The sequence below is a fragment of the Condylura cristata genome, unplaced genomic scaffold (genome assembly GCF_000260355.1).
Source record: "Condylura cristata isolate star-nosed mole 26May11 unplaced genomic scaffold, ConCri1.0 scaffold00002, whole genome shotgun sequence".
NCBI lineage: Eukaryota > Metazoa > Chordata > Mammalia > Eulipotyphla > Talpidae > Condylura > Condylura cristata.
This window is the reverse complement of record NW_004567103.1, coordinates 59,459,426-59,479,515: the sequence shown is the minus strand read 5'-3', so window position 1 is coordinate 59,479,515 and position 20,090 is coordinate 59,459,426. Positions and strand designations below refer to the sequence as shown.

The following is a 20,090-nucleotide window of genomic DNA, read 5'->3' as shown; positions in this document are numbered from 1 at the left end:
TGGTGATGGGAAACCCACGGGGATTACAACTGAGATGAAAAACAAAATGTACAAAATGATGTAAAAATAACTACTGTATTATATATAAAAAAATGTTCAAGAAACTTAATGGTCTAGATGATTTCTAAAAATACAGTAAGTAGAAATCAGTATGACTTAGAAAACTATTAGACATGCAAAAATCTCAGAACCCACCCCCCAAGTATAAAGAATCAAATTTTGGTGGTAAGGCTCAACAACCTGGCCTTAAAAATCTCCTGAATGATCCTTTGAGATGCTACTTGGATAAAGGAACCTATCAAGAGAATAAAGGTTAAGTTCTTACGTACTAAGGACTGAAATAATGCTATTAGCTGCGGTACTTAAGATGGCTAGTGGCCTTTGGAAGGTTGGGTAGAGTTTACTCTGATGCCTATTAAGTTTTGTTTTTTTTTAATTTACTTATTTATGCACAAAGAACTGGGGTATAGGCCTGAGGTGTGGGGGTGGTGAGAGGCTTTACCCGAGATAGAGTGGAGAACAGAACAGGCAGATCGATGAAGTACACTGCCGAGGGGAGCAGCGGGCAGGTCAGGAGAGGTCTGCCACATCATGTGTATCACCTCCAGGGTGGGGGTCAAACTCATGCAGAAGTAGCTTCAACTTCTTAGTGCTATGCTTTAACCTGCTGGGCCACCAGGCAGAGTCCTGATGCCTATTAAGTTTTAAGGAACACTGCCAGAGAGAATGCTTTGTCCTACTCTAGATCAAATAACTTAAATTTTAAGACATAAATTTCTTAATAAAGCCACCGTAACTTAGCACTTATTCAAATACAGTGCTTTCCATAATTAAAACTTCACAGATTCAAATTCTGACTTTATTGGGTAGTCACTTTACCTTTCTAAGTCCATTCCCTCATCTATATTAACCAATGTAACAAAAGTTTTATGTAGTACAACAAAGGGAGTTTTAACCAAAGCACACACAAAGTACTAGCTACTCTTTGAAAATTAGGCTGTCATAAATGAGGCTATAAATTAAAATTGTCTAAAAAAATCTACTAATGCTAACTGCTGTTGTAATCATTACTGAATTAGACAATATGATAAAATAATTATGTAAAAAGTTCAATGCTTCATAACAGTCTCCGTTATAGACAAAATAAAAGTGATTCCTAATGGTGAAAATGAGCTACATGCCTATATAAAGGATTAGTAATTTTAGCTTGTTGTATATGGCACATAAGAATTGTGGCCCATGCCTCAATTTTAATACAATATTCTCTACTTTACCAGTGCTCGAATATGAAATTATCTGTATTCTATTAATGTCTCCCTAAACTAAAATGGCTGTTATCATTAAGTGAACTCATAATTAATTATGGGATTTTATATATATATATATATATATATATATAGCTGGATCCTGTTAGAAAGCCTGTCATGATCTGGATAGGTATCTCAGAATTGTTTGTCATTGTTTAAGCTCATTAACCATGTTATAAACTTGAATTAGAAAAGAGTTGAATTACCTGAAAAGATTCTCTATTTTTGCGTTGTCGTCTTCTTTCTCTCAGCAAACTCTTTTGTTTTTCCTCCTCTTCTTCCTTTTCTAAAGCCCGAATGTGTTCTTCAAAGCAAATTAATGCATCTTCTTTATCCATGTCTAAAGTGTTTAGTAAGAAAAATTAAAATATCAAATATCAGTAGGGAAAGCACTTTGAGTATTGCATTAACTCCCTAAACATTTAAAATTAACCTTTTCAAAATATTTTAACTCAAACATGACATGTAATATCGACGCAAACATTGAAGCAAAATTCCCCAAGGATGAAACTAATATTATCCTGACAATTATGTTTAAACAAAGACCATGTGTATGACATAATAACTTAAAAAAAACCCAGCAATTTCAGAATATCAAATTAACCCTCTAAGTACAGAATTCAATGTTCTATCCTAAATGACCTAGTAAACAAGGTATTCAAAGGGGCAATCAAAAGAGCTGTAATAAAAAAAAAAAAAATCTGCGTAGATCAAAAAACATCTTGGGCAAGTGCGATATAAGATTAATATAGTTTTTGCAAATATCTAAGGCTATTACCTCAAGATAGCATGTGTAAAAAAGAGATAATCTGGTTCTTACCAAGGTACATATAAATGCCAAAGCACAACTTTAACTTTTAACTATAATTAACACAGTTCAAGGATTATCTAATAAAAGTAATTCAATAAATTTTGTCCTGAACCACAAAACTGTATTAGAAAGAGTAATACTATTTGTAAAGAATACATTTTTTTCAGAAATGGAAAATTCAGTGAGTGACAGGTTAAAAAAAATATGAACTCTCTCCCCAGGACAATTTTTAAAAACACTTCCCCCTCCGTTTAGCCACTATTCTTACTCTGTAACTCTTCATCTTCGGCAAAAGTTGGATTATCCATCAAATACTGCTGGGCTTCAGACCAAGTAGTAGAGTAAGTTACATTAGCCATGTTGTCAAGTATATTCTTTAAGGCTTCCCAATTTCTCTTTCGCAGCTGCTTTGCTTGTTCCTAAAACAAAAATATGAATACAATTTTGAAGAAAAATAATATACTTAAATTGCATTAGTGAAGATTTCTTTACATTCTGATGATGAATTTCAAGTGTTATCCGTTTACTTAAAACATCAACACTTTTATGTTTGATACCTAACAGCATATACCTAACAGCTTGGTTTAGTACTTACCTTCACCTCTATTCTAAAGGCAGAATTAGGAAACCATGCTTTTGCTCCTACTCCATAAATCACTCTACCTACTATTATGCATTACAGAAATGATCTTAAAATTAATGGTACTGTGGACAAATCACACAATGTATAAATGCTAATAAGTTCAACCACTTTGAACTATATTCAAATTTTGTTTATAACCCTTGCATTTCTGTGTCTTGAAATTGTATAAACTTGACCTAATTAAAAAAAGATATTAAAAAACAGAAATGTTTTAAAACTCACGAAGCAGTAAAGTTTCATGGAAACAACTACTTAACACTATCATTCTTTGGCTGGAGACTGAACTTGCACTGAAGCGGCTGCAGCTAGTTCCGCTTAGTGCAGCATTTTATCCCCTTTTGCCACCAGGGAGGGCCCCTGACCAGTTTTGAAGTCTCAGGAGCTTAGGACTAAATAAAAATTTTAATAAATTTGCATCACATAAACTACATGAAGTAACTAATAAACATGTGCATTTTATTAATTCCTAACAGAATTAACATGAATACCAAAACTAAGAATGAATACCTTTTCTTTTTTTGAAAGAAAGAATAAGACATCTTCATAGATTTCAAGACGGTCACGTTCTGATATTGCATTCCAGACTTCCATTTCTCCAAACATTTGCTCTGCTTTTCTGTTAAAAGAGATAAATTTTATACTTTAATACAAATTAATTTTAAACTATCATACCAAGTTTAAAACAACAAAAGAAGGCCCTTCCTAGTGGCGTTAAAGCATAGCACTGCGCTTAAGCCACTTCCGCATGAGTTCGATCCCCACCTGTCCCCGGAGGTGACCACATGGCGTGGCAGACCTCTCCTGACCCGCCTGCTGCTCCCCTCAGCAGTATACTTCGTTGATCTGCCTATTCTGCTCCCTGCTCTGTCCCTGGTGAATCCTCTCACCCTCCGCATCTCTGGCCTGTACCCCAGTTCTATACGAATAAATAAATCTTTTAAAAACAACAACAACAAAAGGAGCACTTTCTTCCACTCTGAAGTCCATAACTATATGATAAAGGATAACTGAATAAGAACAAAGCAGGCTAGGCATCTCATTTCTCCTCACAGAATAAGGGATAATCCTCATTGAGCATTGTTTCCGTAGTCAGAACAATCTCTATTTTTAGGGTAGCTATAGAGACTGTTAAAATGTCTATAGAACTAAATCACAAACTTCAAAAACTCAAATTTAGTTTGTGTGCAAAGTAGGACAACTGAAGAAATAGGCTAAACTCTTAGTGAAGAGTTTTTCACTGAGGCTTTATTGAATGAGGAAAACAGGGAAGTGTACAAGAAAAATAACAAAAGTGTATTTACAAAATTTAAATGAATCACCCACAATTTTACAAAAAGTGCTCTAAAATGAATGTTATGAATGCAAGTTTTCAAAATATCAGTCTTAATGAAAAGAACCTACTTCAGAAATACCAAAATTTATAGTCCTCATGTTGAGTAGAAAGGAATAAAGTTTTTATTATTAAATTTGATCTCTCTTTTTAATTTCTAGTAACTTGGCAAGTCTATAAGCTGAATTTCAGACTTAATTAGTGATTTATATCTCATGAAACTGCCAAATTAAACATCACCTAGTTTTATTTAACGAACATCTACTTTGGATTAGTTACAACACTTGGCAAAATATCTAAATCCGAAAAAGTACAGTAAACACATACCATCCATCATTAAAAATCTTACTTGTATCTAGTTGTGGAAGTCATTTTTTCATGATTTTCAAGGAAACGCTGAAAGGATTCTTTAGCTTCTTTGTATTTTGATCTTGCTTCTTCTTTTTCTTCTTTTTCTGTCTGGACTTTATAGGCATTAAAGGCCTGCTTTTTTTCACTCAACTTCGCTAAAGCACTAAATATTAAAAAATATCAGGTAAGTCTAAGTGAAGACAGGATAAGCAAATGTCAGTCCTTTGAAATATAGTTGACTTAATTCATGAATTCAGAAAATTTTTAGTAAGTTATGAAAGAGATGGTTGTAGAAAATTTCTACTTGGGCCCTCCCTATGGTACAAGGTGTTAAAGCACAGCACTAGTTAGCAATCTGCAGCCATGCAAACCAAGTTCGATCCCCAGCCAGGGAGGTGACCCACATGGTATGGTGGACCTATCCTGCCCTACCCACAGTGCGCCTCAGCAGTGTATTTCAGTTGATCTGCCTGTTTTGCTTTCCACTCTGTATCTGGTAAATCCTCTCATCCCCTGCACTTCTGGCCTGTACCCCAGTTGTTGCATGCACTAATAAATCGTTTAAATTTTTTCTTCTACTTTAAAATAATTTTAATTTCATTGGTAGCAGTATGCCCAAATTACATGATAAACCTTTACTTTTCTTTCATATCAGACATAAACACCACCATCCTTGTAATTTGCTAGCCTTGCTAAAATCAAAGTGTAAAGCAAAGTAAAAAGATCAAATTATTACCTGTATCGTGGATCATTAATGATCATTTTCATTGCCTGTTCCCATGAAGCATTGGATGGAACCCGCTGAAAACCATTTAATGAAAAGTTAAAACTTCAAACACATTTAGTAGAGATCATTTAATAGGAAACAAAGAGTATTCATTGCAAACATTAAGCTCTTTTTTTGCAGAAGTTTGAAATAATAATTTATTGAAGCAAAGAAAATCTGGAAAACACACTTAAAGACAGTTTCTGGTTGAAAGTCATTATCACAAAATGTTCTTAGAAAAAAATGCAAGACAAATTCAGCTTTACTTTCAGCAAGTTTCTGGATATGTTTTCAACAGAAATCAGGAATTGACAGTAATTAAAGAGTAACTTCATTTATTATTACATGTTATATAAATAATCTGTAATGAAAAATACCTTTTCTTTCAATAATTCTTTAAATGCTTGCTTTGCCTCCTCCTTTGTATTCCAAGTGTATGTTTTTTTGGCTGGCTGGCTTTCTTCCTCTTCTTTTTTGGGAGTAAAACTTGAGAATTGAAATATTACTTGTTACTCAAATAAACATGTTTCATTTAGAAAAATGTAGTAATTATTTAAATGTCTGATCTTACTATAATTTGACAAATTTATAATTGAGTCTCCTAATCAGGCCTGACTGTAAGTAGCCCTAAATTAAAGGTACAGTTTTTCAACTAGTAAATATGACACTATTTTCCCCAGTGTACAACTTAATCCTTTAAAATAGCTTATAAGACTTTCAGTGTCTTCATTTTGGTATCTTAACAACTGAGAATCTGGGTAAAGCATGCAGACACATAAAGATGATGACATCAATCCAAATCAATGAAATTGATTCAGCAAATTATAACGCACATGCCAAATCCAACCAAGGTACATGGTTCTGAAGATATTGCTTTACTGGAACACAGCTAGATACACTGTTTATGGCTTAACTGCAGAGCTGAGTCACTGTGACAATTTAACCCACAAAGTGAAGGTATATATACTTCATTAATTCAAGAGAAAACTTGACGAACATGATTTCAAATAAAAAGAATTAACATATCCAAGAATTCTGAACTGTACTTGTTTATTAGCCCTTTATGATGAAATTATATATGAAATTATATAATCATATTTCCTCCTAAATAAAAATATATAAAGAGAATGCAGAAAAAACAAACCCAAAAGTATTTTAAAGTTAAACACTTAAGTAGATACTTTCTATCTAGTGGAGTAGTAACTTCCACAGTTACCTATTTATTCAACACCAAAGTCCCTTACAGTGCTAGGCCACATTTGAAAGTGAGGCAAATGCAGAATAATCACTAATATTGTTCCTTTCTCTAACAAAAAAAAATTTGGTATTCATCATGGATGTTCCAAAATTGATTTTGATCCAAAATACTACATAGTGTGACAGATCTTGGTTACTAAGGTTTTTGGTACCCCTTTAAATCTGTGTCACTCTACCCCGAAATCTGTTTCCTAAAACTTCTGTTAATTAGTTTTGTGGCACATTTTGATAGCATGACTACACAAAACTCTGATTAGAAAACATTATCTATATCATGTACATAATCTACCAGCTATGTTTCAATTTTCCAGAATATCTAAAACAATAAACAGTGACTAAACTGGCAATTTGTTGTGTTTATGAAATTTGCTATGGAGTTAGGGAGGACAAGCTATAAAACTTACTCTGCTACTGTTTCCTGCTTAGATGTTTCTTCTCCAGTGTTACTGGATACTTCACTTTGATCCTGAACAGCAGGAGTACTAGTAAGTTGTGCTTGCTCTTCAGTTGAAATTGTTACTGTATTTTCATTATCTACTACAGTAGCAACAATGGAAGTAACTTCAGGCTCAGGAACAACTGGAACAGTTCCACCAACAGTATTAGAAGTAGAGGTGGAAGCACTGGCGTTTGCTGCAGCTGCTGCTGCTGCTGCTGCTGCAGCTGCAGCAACAACAGCTGCTGCTGCTTCTGCAGCAGCCATGGTGCTCATTGTAGTTGGAATTTCTGTTGTAGGAACTGGGGCTGTTGATGCTGTGGTGCACTCTTCTTGCTTACTATATATTTAAAAAAGAAAAAAGTAGCCATTCATTATTTAATTATGAAGTCAAATAAAACAAACTTTTAATTAATACAAAATCAAATGAATAATGGAACTTGAAAGGATTTGGTAAAATCAGTACCACCAAAGTATTAAGCCACTCAAAAAGATAAAATCAATGAATGAGTGCATACTGCCTTGATTTAATTCAACAACTATCTGTGATAATGGCTGGAAGCAGCCTCATGCAAAAGTCTGCTTTCTAAAAGTCTAGTAACTATCAGATTGTATTATAACACAAAATTTGACTTGCATCATAACTTTCTGTAAGAAGTTTAAATTTTATCAATTTTACTAACTAAAAGGTAAACCCAAAGAAAAAAGAAATTGATGTGATACTTCATTCATTTTCAAATTAATGCAAATAAGTTTGGGCTTTTTCTTTAAATATTCTTAATTCATAACAGATGTAGTCAAATTCAAATAATCACTAACTAGTAAAAGTATTGTTCATTTGAACATCTTAAATATCTGTCCCCGCCTCAAATCTCCCACCAACATCACCAACAGGCCTAACGTGTTAAATATTATTTGCATTATAAAGGAACTGGAGAGAGATTGATAAATATAGGGCATACCAAATTTGTAACTTTGTAAATTCATACTGACATCCAAAATTGCTTACCTGCTTTCCTCAGCTTTGATCATAGCTATTAAAGAGAAAAAAGAAGTTACCTACTATGTAGTTTTAAATATATAACCACTGAAAACAAATTTAAAAGGAGATAATGAAAACATATCACAATAAGATTTAATATATCATCCTTAAATAAAAAAAAAAAATCACCACTTTCACAAAGCAAGTTTTTGCTCCAAAGGTCCAGGGCAACAATGAAAAGAATGAATAGACAATATATAGCAATTTTTAGGAAAGTTTCTCCCCATACTCTTATTTCCCAAAAGGCTGTTTTCTATTACAAAAGCTCTCAAAAAACTACTGTGCAGTTCTGAAATAAAACAAAGCAGTACTTTCCTTAGTGATAAAACTGATTTTTTTTTTAGGTACTAAATTCAAATGGAATCAAATTCACATTATGAAATTCCAGCATATATATACTAGCATTGACAATTATGTACACCAACTATTTTCAGTAGGGTTATATCAGAAATGAGCTTGATATTTCTTATATAAACTTTAAATCTACCTATCTATAATATTATAGTCAATGCTAGTTTAGAAACACAATTGATCGTTAAAGATTTGCAATTAGTATTTCAGTTACTTAAAGCTTTCTTTAGGGGTACAAAACCTCATTTGTTCATCATATGCTTTATGTAAAATGATAAAACGTAACATTTCTTTATGAAAATATTTGAAAACACCACATGAAAAGGATCTCTGAAAACCTGGTTATGATGGCTAAGAAAACATACTAAAAGAAGTTATCACTAACCTATTTTCACATAATTAAGTTAATGAGACACTGGGGAAGGTAAACAAACTTAAGATCACAATGCCTTTAAGAAAACTTTAATTCTTTCCTGTCAAACATTCCACATTGCAGATAACTTTATTAGTACTATACTATTCTTCTACAATCATGTTTCTAATCTTAAATATTTTTGACATCAGAATTTGATTAATGAGAGTAAGAATTTTCTCACTTATCTCAGCTATTTTAAGTCTTGCGTTTTATAATAATAGGTAGAAAGTACTTCTAGATTTTCAGAGGTATCCTGAATAGTTGGAGATATCAAAAAGAATTCCCTCTGTACACATTTTGTTTCTAATTCTTCTATTACAAACATATCTAGACTGTTTTGCAATGCTGCATGTAAATAAAATCAGCACTATAACTACACCATCAAATAAAATATTAACTAAATTTAAACAGAAAAGGATCAAGGTTTTCTTTGCTATCTGCAAAATGGGTTAAGTCACATTCCATGTATGTATCAACACTCATTGTGTTTAGAAATAATGTTCAATTTTCAGTAGTAAATGATTAAAAAAAGGTACAAATTTAAATACTAGAAGCTCATTTATAATATAACCCTGAAATGAAAGGAATTCTTCAAATTAGAGATTTCTCACTGCAGATTTATCCAATCATGGTTAGTGAATATTAGTGACATACTCTAAAAATGTTAAATGACAGAAAATGAATTATCAAAGCAGCTCACCATGCAGGTTTGATTTTGTAATAAGACTTCCAGCAACAATGGTATTCTGGTATCCTAGTTTCAGTGGAATCAAATCAAATAAAAATCTATTTAAAATCTATAGAACTGAGATCTAGAGCAACAAGAAAATAAGAGCCCATAAAACTGTTACATTGTATAACATAGTCTAAAATAATTTAATTAAAAAGAAACAAGACCTTTTAGGAACAATCCCATGTGTGAAGAACTTTTACTGTGAATGACTTATATTTAAAAATTAGCATTAAATATTTTTTCCTGTTTTACCTTCAAGATCCTCAAGTTCTTTAGGCTTGGCCCAGCGTGATTCTTTTGTTTGAGAATTATAATAGTAAGGCTTTCCAGAGTCAGATTTGTACTCCTTCCAAGGGCATTTAGATAAAAGTTGCTAAAGGGACATAAAACCTTTAGTTAATAGGAATGCTCATCATATTCATCATTCAAAACAGCGTTTCACTAGACAATACCAACTTACACAATGTCAAAGCTGTGACATGATGGTAATATAAGTTATAGGACACCTACACAAAGTGACGCTACATGAACTGAATGTTATTTAACCTTCACAATAATACTGTCAGTACTTACTAATAAGCATTCCTACTTTACTTATACAAAGTAAGGTGTCTGAGGCAATATATCTATTAAGGAACAGTGGGAAGATTCAAATCCAGGTCTATTTGAATTTCAAATCCTGTCTGTTCTCTTGTCATTTGTTTCCCATTTTAGATAAAAATTATAAGTAAACAAACTTCTCATAATACTAACACAAGTTGGAAAAACCAATGTGGGGATAAAGTAAAATCTGGTTACTTCAGTTACTCTTAGGACTCTACAGCTTTTAATTAAACCACATGCTTCCCAGTGTATTCCTTCAACCTTCTGTCTATATTTGGAATGGTGAATATATCGAAATTTAGAAATTTCTTTTTTGGGGAGGATGGGGAATGGACTGACTGTTTCCACAAAAACACAACTTTTTACCTAAGAGAAATAATATAATTTAATTTCATCTCCATTTCTCCACCTCCTTGGAACTTAAGAGGAATTTAGCAGAAATCATTTGTAAAAACATTTACATTTGGCACTATAGGTACTTTCAAAATAGAATTTAAAAAAATGGCAAGCAGACCCTTGTTTTCTTCCAATTTACTTTTTAAATGAGTCACCTTTCTTAAATTAATGCTTCCCAACAAGAGTTTCTAATCAGGGACAAAGCCCTTAACTAAGTAAAATTAAAATTTATTTTTTGTTGCTGATTGGTGCAACTGTAACATTGTCTTCTTTCTCTGAATGTTTTCACAGCAATCTTTCTTGTCAAATATTCACAAAACCTAAAAAAATATGATCCAGCTTACTTAACAATCCACAACTTTTACCTCAGCTGGTGTTTTAAGATCATCTGGTTTCTCCCAAGTTGACTGTTTTGTTTCGGTATTGTAATAGTAAGTTCTTCCATCAGGTGATTTATGTTCAGTCCACATAGATTTCTGAAGAAATAACAAGATTTAAATCACTTAACTGTGCCACTCACAATAAGTATGTATCAATTACAAAGCCATATGAAGACATCAGAAGCATAAAGTGGTCACACTTTTTAGACAATTCAGAATAATCAATACAAATGGAAAAAATGTCACTAAAAAACAGTATTTTAAAAGTACTTCAAAAGCAGCATGAATCAATTCAGGTTCTAGAATCTCTCCATGAAACCTCAGAATTAAAATGATAGGACTACTCTTCATAGATAGTAACGTTGTAACTCATACACACAAGCTTTCAGCAATACAATTCTATGCTGTGGGGATAACAGACTGAACCACCAGATGATAGATAATGCAGTATAGGTGAATTAATCATGAGTTCAACAAGTCTAATTCCAAGATTATGACTTTGGGATAAAAATCAGAATTTTACTCAACAAGGAGAAATTTTACAGGCATAAAGTGTGAATCAAAATGCCTCAACACAATAAAGGGGAGATAAAATTTTATGTTAAACTAGAAAAAAAATTAATTGAACAAAAAAATAAAAACAAAGCTTCAGGTATCAGTAGACATGATGCCTCAAAAAGAAATTAAGAGCATCACAGAGACACACACCCACACATAATCATAGTAATAAAAGGGATAGAAAAAAGCTTGCAAGGAGATGGACTGTTCATGGTCCTGTTCTCATAGTGGTGAATTTCAAGATGTACACTTATACACTCAAGTCATCCAGTTGTACATTATTAAATATGTATGGCTTTTCAAATGTGCATCAAACCTGACATAGTGGGTTCAAAAAGTTTTAAAGATGTTATGAATGAGTGATTTACTAGAGAGACCAAACCTGCTGGGTCTAGCTCTGGGTATCATATTTTCAAGATGATGTCAGATAATTGCCCTTAAAGATGATTGGAATGCATGTGTGTGAGACTCAGATGGACACTTTGAATGGGCCAAGCCCTGTTAATCTAAACGCTACCCCAAAAGAAACAACTATCATGATTTCTAACTTTGCAATAAAGTACTTACTTTACCAAAATAAAATGCCTAGTTACCTGTAAAAAATATAAAAGCACTGGCAAGCCTCCCTGGTGGCCTTGGGGTTGAGTCTCTGAGTAATAACCACCATGGCCTGGGTTTGATCTCGATCCAGGGAGCCAATCCACAGCAGACCTATCGTGTCTTTCCTGCTATCTGCCCCCTGCCTTCATAATGTATTTTAGTGAAATCTGCCTGTTCTGCTCCCTATTCTGTCGCTAGTGACTCCTCTCCTTCCACACCTCTGGTCTACACCTCAGTTAATTCTACACATGTATGTACACACACACACACACACACACACACACACACACACACAGCCTAAGTTTTTAAAGGAGAAACATATACCACTTAAAATAGGTAACAAGAAAAAGATGCCAGCTTAATATTGCTATTGTTCACTACTGTATTAGAGCTTCTGCTTAACAATAAAGTAGAAACAGGAATGAAAATTAGAAGAGGAGAAGTCTCAACTGTCATTTGAGAATAGATAATATACATAGAAAACCCACTAAACAACAAGAGTTTAGCAAGCCGGTTGGATAAATAAAAATAATCATTGCATAGAAAAACTCAAATAGCATTGAATTTTATACAATTATCTATAAACTGACAAAATGAGGAATATACAACTCCTTACTGATAAGCTCCAAATCACTGTAGAATAGACACAAAAGAAGATTGACTACCATGATCACTGATGTGATGATTTAATATTACAAATGTCTGACGATCCATAAATTCATTGGGACTTTAATATACCAAAACTTTTTTTTGGGAGGGGGATGTCAACTTAATAAATGGATTAAAAAATTTATATAAAAGGTTTGCAGGAATATCCAGAAAAGCCAAAAAAAATTTAAGTCTAAAAAAGGGGGAAAGGAACATATAAATTACAGAATAAGAAAGACATCACAATTAAAACAATTTACAGATAAAATCTCATATGCTTTCCCAATTCATGTAACTCATACAGGACACATGTATCTAAAGAAAGGATAAAACAATAATAAACTTTTAAATATACATTATTTTTGGATAGGAATGTTGAATAGGAAAGTACAGAATTCTACAAAAGTTTAAATAAATGAAATATAATCCCAGATAATTTTAACTTCTGATTGTATCGGGGTTTGTATTTTACACATTTTTTTCCTGGGGTAGATAGGGAAATTTGTATGATTACCTGAAAATAACAAGGGAAATGAGAAGAGTACTCACTAAGACTCACATTTTTAGAAATTACTCTGATTAGAAAAAGATAATTGGATTAGAAATGGGAAGAGTCAGAAAGAGATGACAAGATATGTGAGAGTCAAGGTATGTGAGAGTTTCACATATAATAACAATAACAAAAGATTTCTATTCAGAAATAAAATATGTCTTAACAGACAATTGACACAACTAAAATATAAACTATGGTGGCTCATGTGGAAAACTTTACTTTTTCATAATTTTACATTTTCCGTTCTCAGAAAGCCCTTATTACTCAAATAAGCAGGCAAAATATTAAGCTATTACTTGTAAAAAACAAACCCCCCAGGCATTTACAGTGGAAAAAATATTGCACAAATGGGCATTTTATAACCACTTGATTTTTTAAAGCAAAAGGCAAAAAAAAATCTTAAAATATTTAAAGCCAGCTCTCAATCAAATCTTGTCCCCTAAATTTAATATATTAAAATATTTGCAACTGGTATATGCAACTCCTCAACCTAAGATGGTGTAAGAGTAGCTAGCTATCTCTTATGACTGATGCTGTCAGTTAAAATGAAATTACTGGTCATCAAGGTGTACTTTAAAAACAAAATAGATAACCAACTTTGACTGGGACTATTCCCACCCCCATAAATATAAAGTGGTCACATTTAGGCTCAACATTAAACCCTAAGCTACCATAAAAGATGCAATAGGATACCACATGTAGAAGTAATTGCAAAAGAGACTAGAAGAACTTAAAACCAAATATTGAAGGAAAAAAATACACAGTATCAATCTCTCCTTTTCTAAGGAAAATCAAGCGATTTTTAATAACCTATTTGGCATCACAATTTTAGAGGCTTTAAAAAGGTATTTGAAAGTATTATGTATTAGGAAAAGTCTGCATAAGATTTACAGTAATGTAGGGTACATAAATTTTTGTAAAAGAATACATTCAATAAAAAGTTAACTGAAAATTAGGTTAATTTTCGGTTTCTCTCCTAAATATAATGTGTATTCAAATCCTTTAAAAAAAATGGCATCTACTTCCATTTTTCTTACAAAGTCCCATCCAAATTGTATTTTAAAATCTTTCAAATAATTTTTCAACTTTGGAATAGAGAAAAAGAAAATGATTCTACCTAGTGATAAATCTTCAGAAATAAGAAACACTGTAGTAGACTAAGGAAGTGTAATGAAATAAATTATTCCAAAAGTACTTACTGCACCAGATGTTGTACCTAAAAAAGTAAAAAAAAAAAGGAACAATGTTTACAATGTGATAACCATGCTCCTTAAAAATATATATTCACATTATTTCTTCTTCTTCATTCTGTCACACTAAATACCTTAAGACTGTCCCATATGTCTTAATGTGTTTGTTCTCTTTCCCATAAACATCAATATGCAAAAGGCATATTCAGCACTTAGAGCTTTTAATCTGCAAAATTATTTAGAGATGGTTTGAGATGATTTTTACCTGTTTTTTGTTTATTTGGCCTAATTTCTTCCTTTGTTAAACAACTCAAGTATAGTATCAGGGACTGATGCTTTAGGTTTTTGACAATTTCGACTGCTAGATTACGTATGTGTGCTATATATAATACACTATCAATTTGCCACCATCTATTTCTGTTAAAGTTATAATTAAAATATACATTGATTCAATGAAGTTTAAAGTTTAGATCCTCTTATGCAGTAGCAACATTTCAAGAAATTTATGTGGCTAGTAGCTACTGTACAGTACAAATCACAGAACATTTTTATCAATGCAGAAGATTCTGTTAGATAGTACTGTCTTAAACTACTAACAAAATGTCTTAAGACATAAGGAGATATGCAAATTAGTTCCACATTTAGTGAATAATCTCTAATTTTAGAAAACCAGTATTTAAAATTACATGTTTAAAAAAAGGACTATGTAAAAAGGAAACAGTATGTATAAATCCAAGAACAATCAAAAGAAGGTCAATGATAGAGGCAAAATCATGCATTAAGGTAATTTTCCAGGAAAATTTAGAGTAAAATTGACTAGCAATAGGCTTATCTAAGTAAGGTAAAATATTATGCTAGGTATTTCAAAATATTGCTTTAGCTTAAGTAATTCTAAAACATCTTTTGGTTGACTATGCCATTAGTAATGGTGAAGACAGAAAAAAATTATAGTCTAACCATGGGATAAAATTAAGCAACTGGAATATTAAATTTGTGAGACATTATTTATTCTTAAGTAACTGAGGCACTATTATATACCAGCCACAATAAAACCAAACATCTACTGGCAACTAAGCAAATAAAATGTAATTATCACAAGCCTTACAAACTTCAAAGTTACTAGCAACTGTGCAGTAACAGAAAAATGAGTGAATTAGTTTAGAAGGTCAATGAACGTACATGTTCTATGCCTCAAACCTGCTACTTCATTCCACAATGTTTGCTGAGAAAATATGGCTTCAACCTGTTTTTTGTTAAAATATTCAAAGGACCTAATGTGTTGACAAGAACAGCTGTAAACAATGACTATTAAGATCCTACAAGTTTTCAAGATAAATTCAATCTTTACATAAAAAAGATCAGCTGAATCTTTATGTAAAGCCAGCAGACTAAGGTTAGCAAATAGCTATAAACTTTAAAAAACTGTGTAGGCCAAAGTAGATTTGTAAACCACATTTTTTCCATACATGCTGATTTAAAACTATAATAGTTTTTCAGTACCATACAAATAGACACCCTACTAAATGGGAGAAAATATCTGCATATCAAACATCTGACAAAGGACTCAAACAACTCAACAAGAAAATAAAATTTAGGCAAAAGAGCACTTCTGCAAAGATGACATGTAGATGGCCAACAGGCAAATGATAAAAACAGCTCATCATCTTTGATCACTAGTGAAAAACAAATCAAATCCACAATGAGATACCATCTCACACTGTGAGAGTAACTTGTATCAGAAAAACGAGGAACACATATTGTTGGATATGGAGAAAAAAGAACGCTTGTGCACTGTTGGGGGAAATGTAGACTGGTCCAGGGCCAATAGAAAGAAGTATGGAGTTTTTCAAAATATTAAAAATAGATCCACCATATTATCCAACAACTCTACTCCTAGGTATTTATTCCTGAAGAATGCAAAAACAATCATTTGGAAGGATATATGCAGTCCAATGTTCACTGTAGCCCTATTTACAATAGCCAAGTTAGGGAAATAACCTAAATGCCCAATGACAGATGAGCGGATTTAAAAAATATGGTATATATGTATAATGGAATACTAAGGTGTATTAGAAAAGATGAAGTCTTGCCATGAGAAACGGAAAGGATTATGCTAAGTCAGAAGGAAATTTCAGATGATTTCAAACATGTGGAATATAGAAAAACAAAACATATGAACAGACAAAACAAAACTACCTCAGAAATTTGGCTGTAGAACTGAGGTTACCGAAGGTGGCAGGGAGCCCAAAACAGGAGAAGCAACTTTACATCAAAACTCTGAAAAAAATCCTGCCCTGAATTTCACGCGAAATGGAGGATTATGGTTGCTTTAGTGGTTAAGAGGATAGAATGTTTCAAAAGAAATGCAAACCTAAACCTTTAAATCATATAAGCAGTATTGTAAATCAATGTTGCCTCAAAAAAAAAAAAAACTACAATAAATAAATCAAGGAAAACTTAGTAAAAGTACATAAAATAAATATATGGAAATTTCTTAAGGATCCAATTAGCAATTAAAAAAAAAAACAACCAGGATTGATTAGAAAGTCTAACAGACATAACCTAGCCAATATGCTTCAAATGAAGCCAAATATTAATCACTATAAGTTTTATACATACCTGCTGCTACATCCATATTATTTACTCCTGGCTGTTAAAAAAAAAAAAAGTCACCTTAAATAATCACCTTATTTAAACTTTATCTTAAGTTCTTAAGAAAGCACAATGAAGTCCCTACTATAATTTTCAAGTCAATGACTCAAAGATTCCTACTAAGTTTTAGTGGTCTCAGATCCCTGGAGTTTCCTATACATTGTAAAAAACAGCAGTACCCTGAGCTACTAAAGCACTTTTATCTATGTTGCCTATATATACATATTAATACACACACACTCATCAGTTATACATAAAAACCTTTTTTACACATAACTCTGAAATACAAAAAGTGAAAACCAGAGTTTTTCAACTTTGCACCAAAACTCTGAAAAAAAATCCTCCCCTAAATTTGACACAAGCACTTTCTTTATATGCTTAAAAGCAAAGATTTATAAAGTTTTGTTACAGAAATATTATATTACATAATATTATATTACAGAAATTCCATGAGGGATTTGTATATAATAAATGTTATGTACAAGTTATTAACTTCTAATATTGAAACAATTTTCAGGGTGTCTCCCTCGTGGTACAGGGATTAAAGTCAAGTGTTACCTGCTACCACCAGCCAGTATGGCATAAGTCTGATCCATGGCCAGGGAGCTAATCCATATGGCACAGCAGACCTCTCCTGTGTCCCCAGCTGCTTCCCTAGCAGCGTATTTGAATAGATCTGCCTGTTCTGCTCCCCACTGTCTCTAGTGAATCTTCCCATCCCCTGCCCCCTACACCTCTGGCCTACATCCTAGACAAGCATAAATAAAAAGTAAATCTTGAAAAAACAGCCAATTTTCAAACAAATTTGGTCCTAAGGGTTTTGGATAAGACACTGCAAACTTATCACACCAATGGAATGTCACATCTACCAGGATTTCATGAAATTAACAAGTTAAGCTTAGAATATCATGCTTCTTCACATACTGCTATACTACCCAGTAAAAATCAATAAGGTATTGGGCCCTCCCTGGTGGCGCAGCGGGTTAAAGCACAGCACTGAGAATCTAAAGCCGCTTCCGAATTCGATTCCCGCCTGCCCCGGAGGTGACCACATGGTGTGGCAGACCTCTCCTGACCCGCCCGCTGCTCCCCTCAGCAGTGTACTTCGTCGATCTGCCTGTTCTGTTCCCCACTCTGTCTCTGGTGAAGCCTCTCACTGCCCCTGAGCCTCTGGCCTGTACCCCAGTTCTGTACGCACAAATAAATAAATCTTTAAAAAAAATCAATAAGGTATTTTAAATAAACTGATACAGGTTAAGTCTCATTAAATGTGGAACTGAAAAGAAATCCTTTGCATTCTAAAACTAGCTCTTTACATCTGAACATTTATATAAAGATGAAATGTTACTTCATTAAAATACGTAGCAACCAGTATTAAATATTATAACAAGTTTTAATTAGCACCATGTCTTCTCTCTTTCTCTTTTCTTTTAAGATTTATTTATTTATTCATACAGAGCTGGGGTACAGGCCAGAGATGCGGAGGGTGAGGGGATTCACCAGGGGCAGAGCAGTGAGCAGAACAGACAGATCGACGAAGTACATTGCTGAGGGGAGCAGCGGGTGGGTCAGGAGAGGTCTGCCACACCACATGGATCTCCTTCCAGGGAAGGCAGGATAGAACTCATGCGGAAGTGGCTTAAGTTTCTCAGTGCTGTGCTTTAACCCGCTGCGCCACCAGGGAGGGCCCTGCGCCATGTCTTCTCTTTAAGATTAGAACACTACTAGGCCAATCCAATGCTTTTGAATGATGAAATATTCTGGCTTCTGAATGATGAAATATGCTGTCCAGTACACTAATTTTGTTTAATGTAGAATTAATAAACAAGAATGCACATATAATATACAGGTGGAAAAAATGTAAATGCCGATCAGTCAAGAAACTAAAAAGTTTACTACAGTTCCTATGTTATAGTATACCAGAGACACTGAAAGCTAACAATTTCCTACAGACATGTTATTTTACATGTGCAAGTAATCAAAACATCACAGAAACAGTCTTAGAGAATTACCGGTAAAGCGGGCTGCATGGAAGCTTGGGACATATGGGACATCATCATTCCAGGCATTACAGAAGACATCATTCCAGGCATCTAGAACAAAAGTAAAAAAAAGTTACTCTGTAAGACCAAAGCAGTTAACATGACTGCAAGAATCTTATCTTGTCATTAAAGCTAACAAATAAAATATTATAATCCACTTAATTAATACTACAGTATATGGATAGTATGCTTAGTAAGTGCTTGTTGAATGAATGAATTTTTATCAATTACCTATCGTAATACAGATATTAGAATTCATATGTACAGTCAAATTTATTTAATAAATGTATTTAAAAGTTCATCATGTTACTTCTAAATTTAAGAATTTAAATTCAACACTCATATTTTTCTTCTTCCTTTGGAATAAGTCCCCCCCGCACCCCACTATTAGTTACCCTTGATTTTGAATAACTGTGCAAGATAAACTTTACAGAAATCTGGCGTTTTAAAAAACTCTAGGTGAAAGAAGTTATAATTCTAGATCAAAGGTGTCGCAAATTCAAAGTGATTTTACACAAATACATAATCCTTTTGAATACAAATTATCAATCCCCTCTTCTTATAAAGAAATATTTAATGAAACATATTCATGAATAGCTGAAAAAAAATTGAGGGTTTAACCTAGTTTATCAATGATCTCCACCAAAATCTATGTATACTGGCTACAAAGAATGAATGAAAATCACAAAGTTAGCATCCACTGCCATAGGATTTAATCCAACGCTCCTCTTTGTTAGTATAGACAAGTAATAATAGTTTTGATTTTAATATGTACAAATCTAAAGAAACCATAGAGTTAGACAAATTATCTACAATAATCATAGGTAATGGAACAATGTATCCACTTATTCAACAATTTCAAATTAAATGAGCAATCTGAGAAACAAGTATAAGCAGCAGCATACTGGTCAACAATATTTAGTCTACTGAAAATAGTTAAGAATACCCATACACTGAAACATAATACTTGTGAAATTTAACTCATGAGGCTAAAAACAGGTTAAAATAACTATTAAAGTAGTATGG

General features: G+C 32.9%; 1 protein-coding gene across 7 annotated transcripts in view; it reads right to left on the bottom strand.

The window, feature by feature from the left end:
- PRPF40A (PRP40 pre-mRNA processing factor 40 homolog A (S. cerevisiae)) overlaps positions 1-20,090 on the bottom strand; it is a 45,435-nt gene that overhangs the window by 14,082 nt on the left and 11,263 nt on the right. For 6 of the 7 annotated variants that reach the window (XM_012726475.1, XM_004674652.2, XM_012726490.1 and 3 more), the window contains exons 3-16: positions 19,035-19,115; positions 16,990-17,020; positions 14,380-14,396; positions 10,807-10,917; positions 9,695-9,815; positions 9,410-9,463; positions 7,911-7,935; positions 6,870-7,241; positions 5,586-5,694; positions 5,179-5,243; positions 4,441-4,605; positions 3,269-3,377; positions 2,387-2,537; positions 1,514-1,647 (exon numbers count right to left, since the gene is read on the bottom strand). In XM_012726475.1, the coding sequence (XP_012581929.1) occupies positions 1,514-1,647; positions 2,387-2,537; positions 3,269-3,377; positions 4,441-4,605; positions 5,179-5,243; positions 5,586-5,694; positions 6,870-7,241; positions 7,911-7,935; positions 9,410-9,463; positions 9,695-9,815; positions 10,807-10,917; positions 14,380-14,396; positions 16,990-17,020; positions 19,035-19,115 (1,545 nt within the window). The remainder of the gene's footprint in view (positions 1-1,513; positions 1,648-2,386; positions 2,538-3,268; positions 3,378-4,440; positions 4,606-5,178; positions 5,244-5,585; positions 5,695-6,869; positions 7,242-7,910; positions 7,936-9,409; positions 9,464-9,694; positions 9,816-10,806; positions 10,918-14,379; positions 14,397-16,989; positions 17,021-19,034; positions 19,116-20,090) is intronic. The other variant, XM_012726471.1, reaches the window with a different exon arrangement.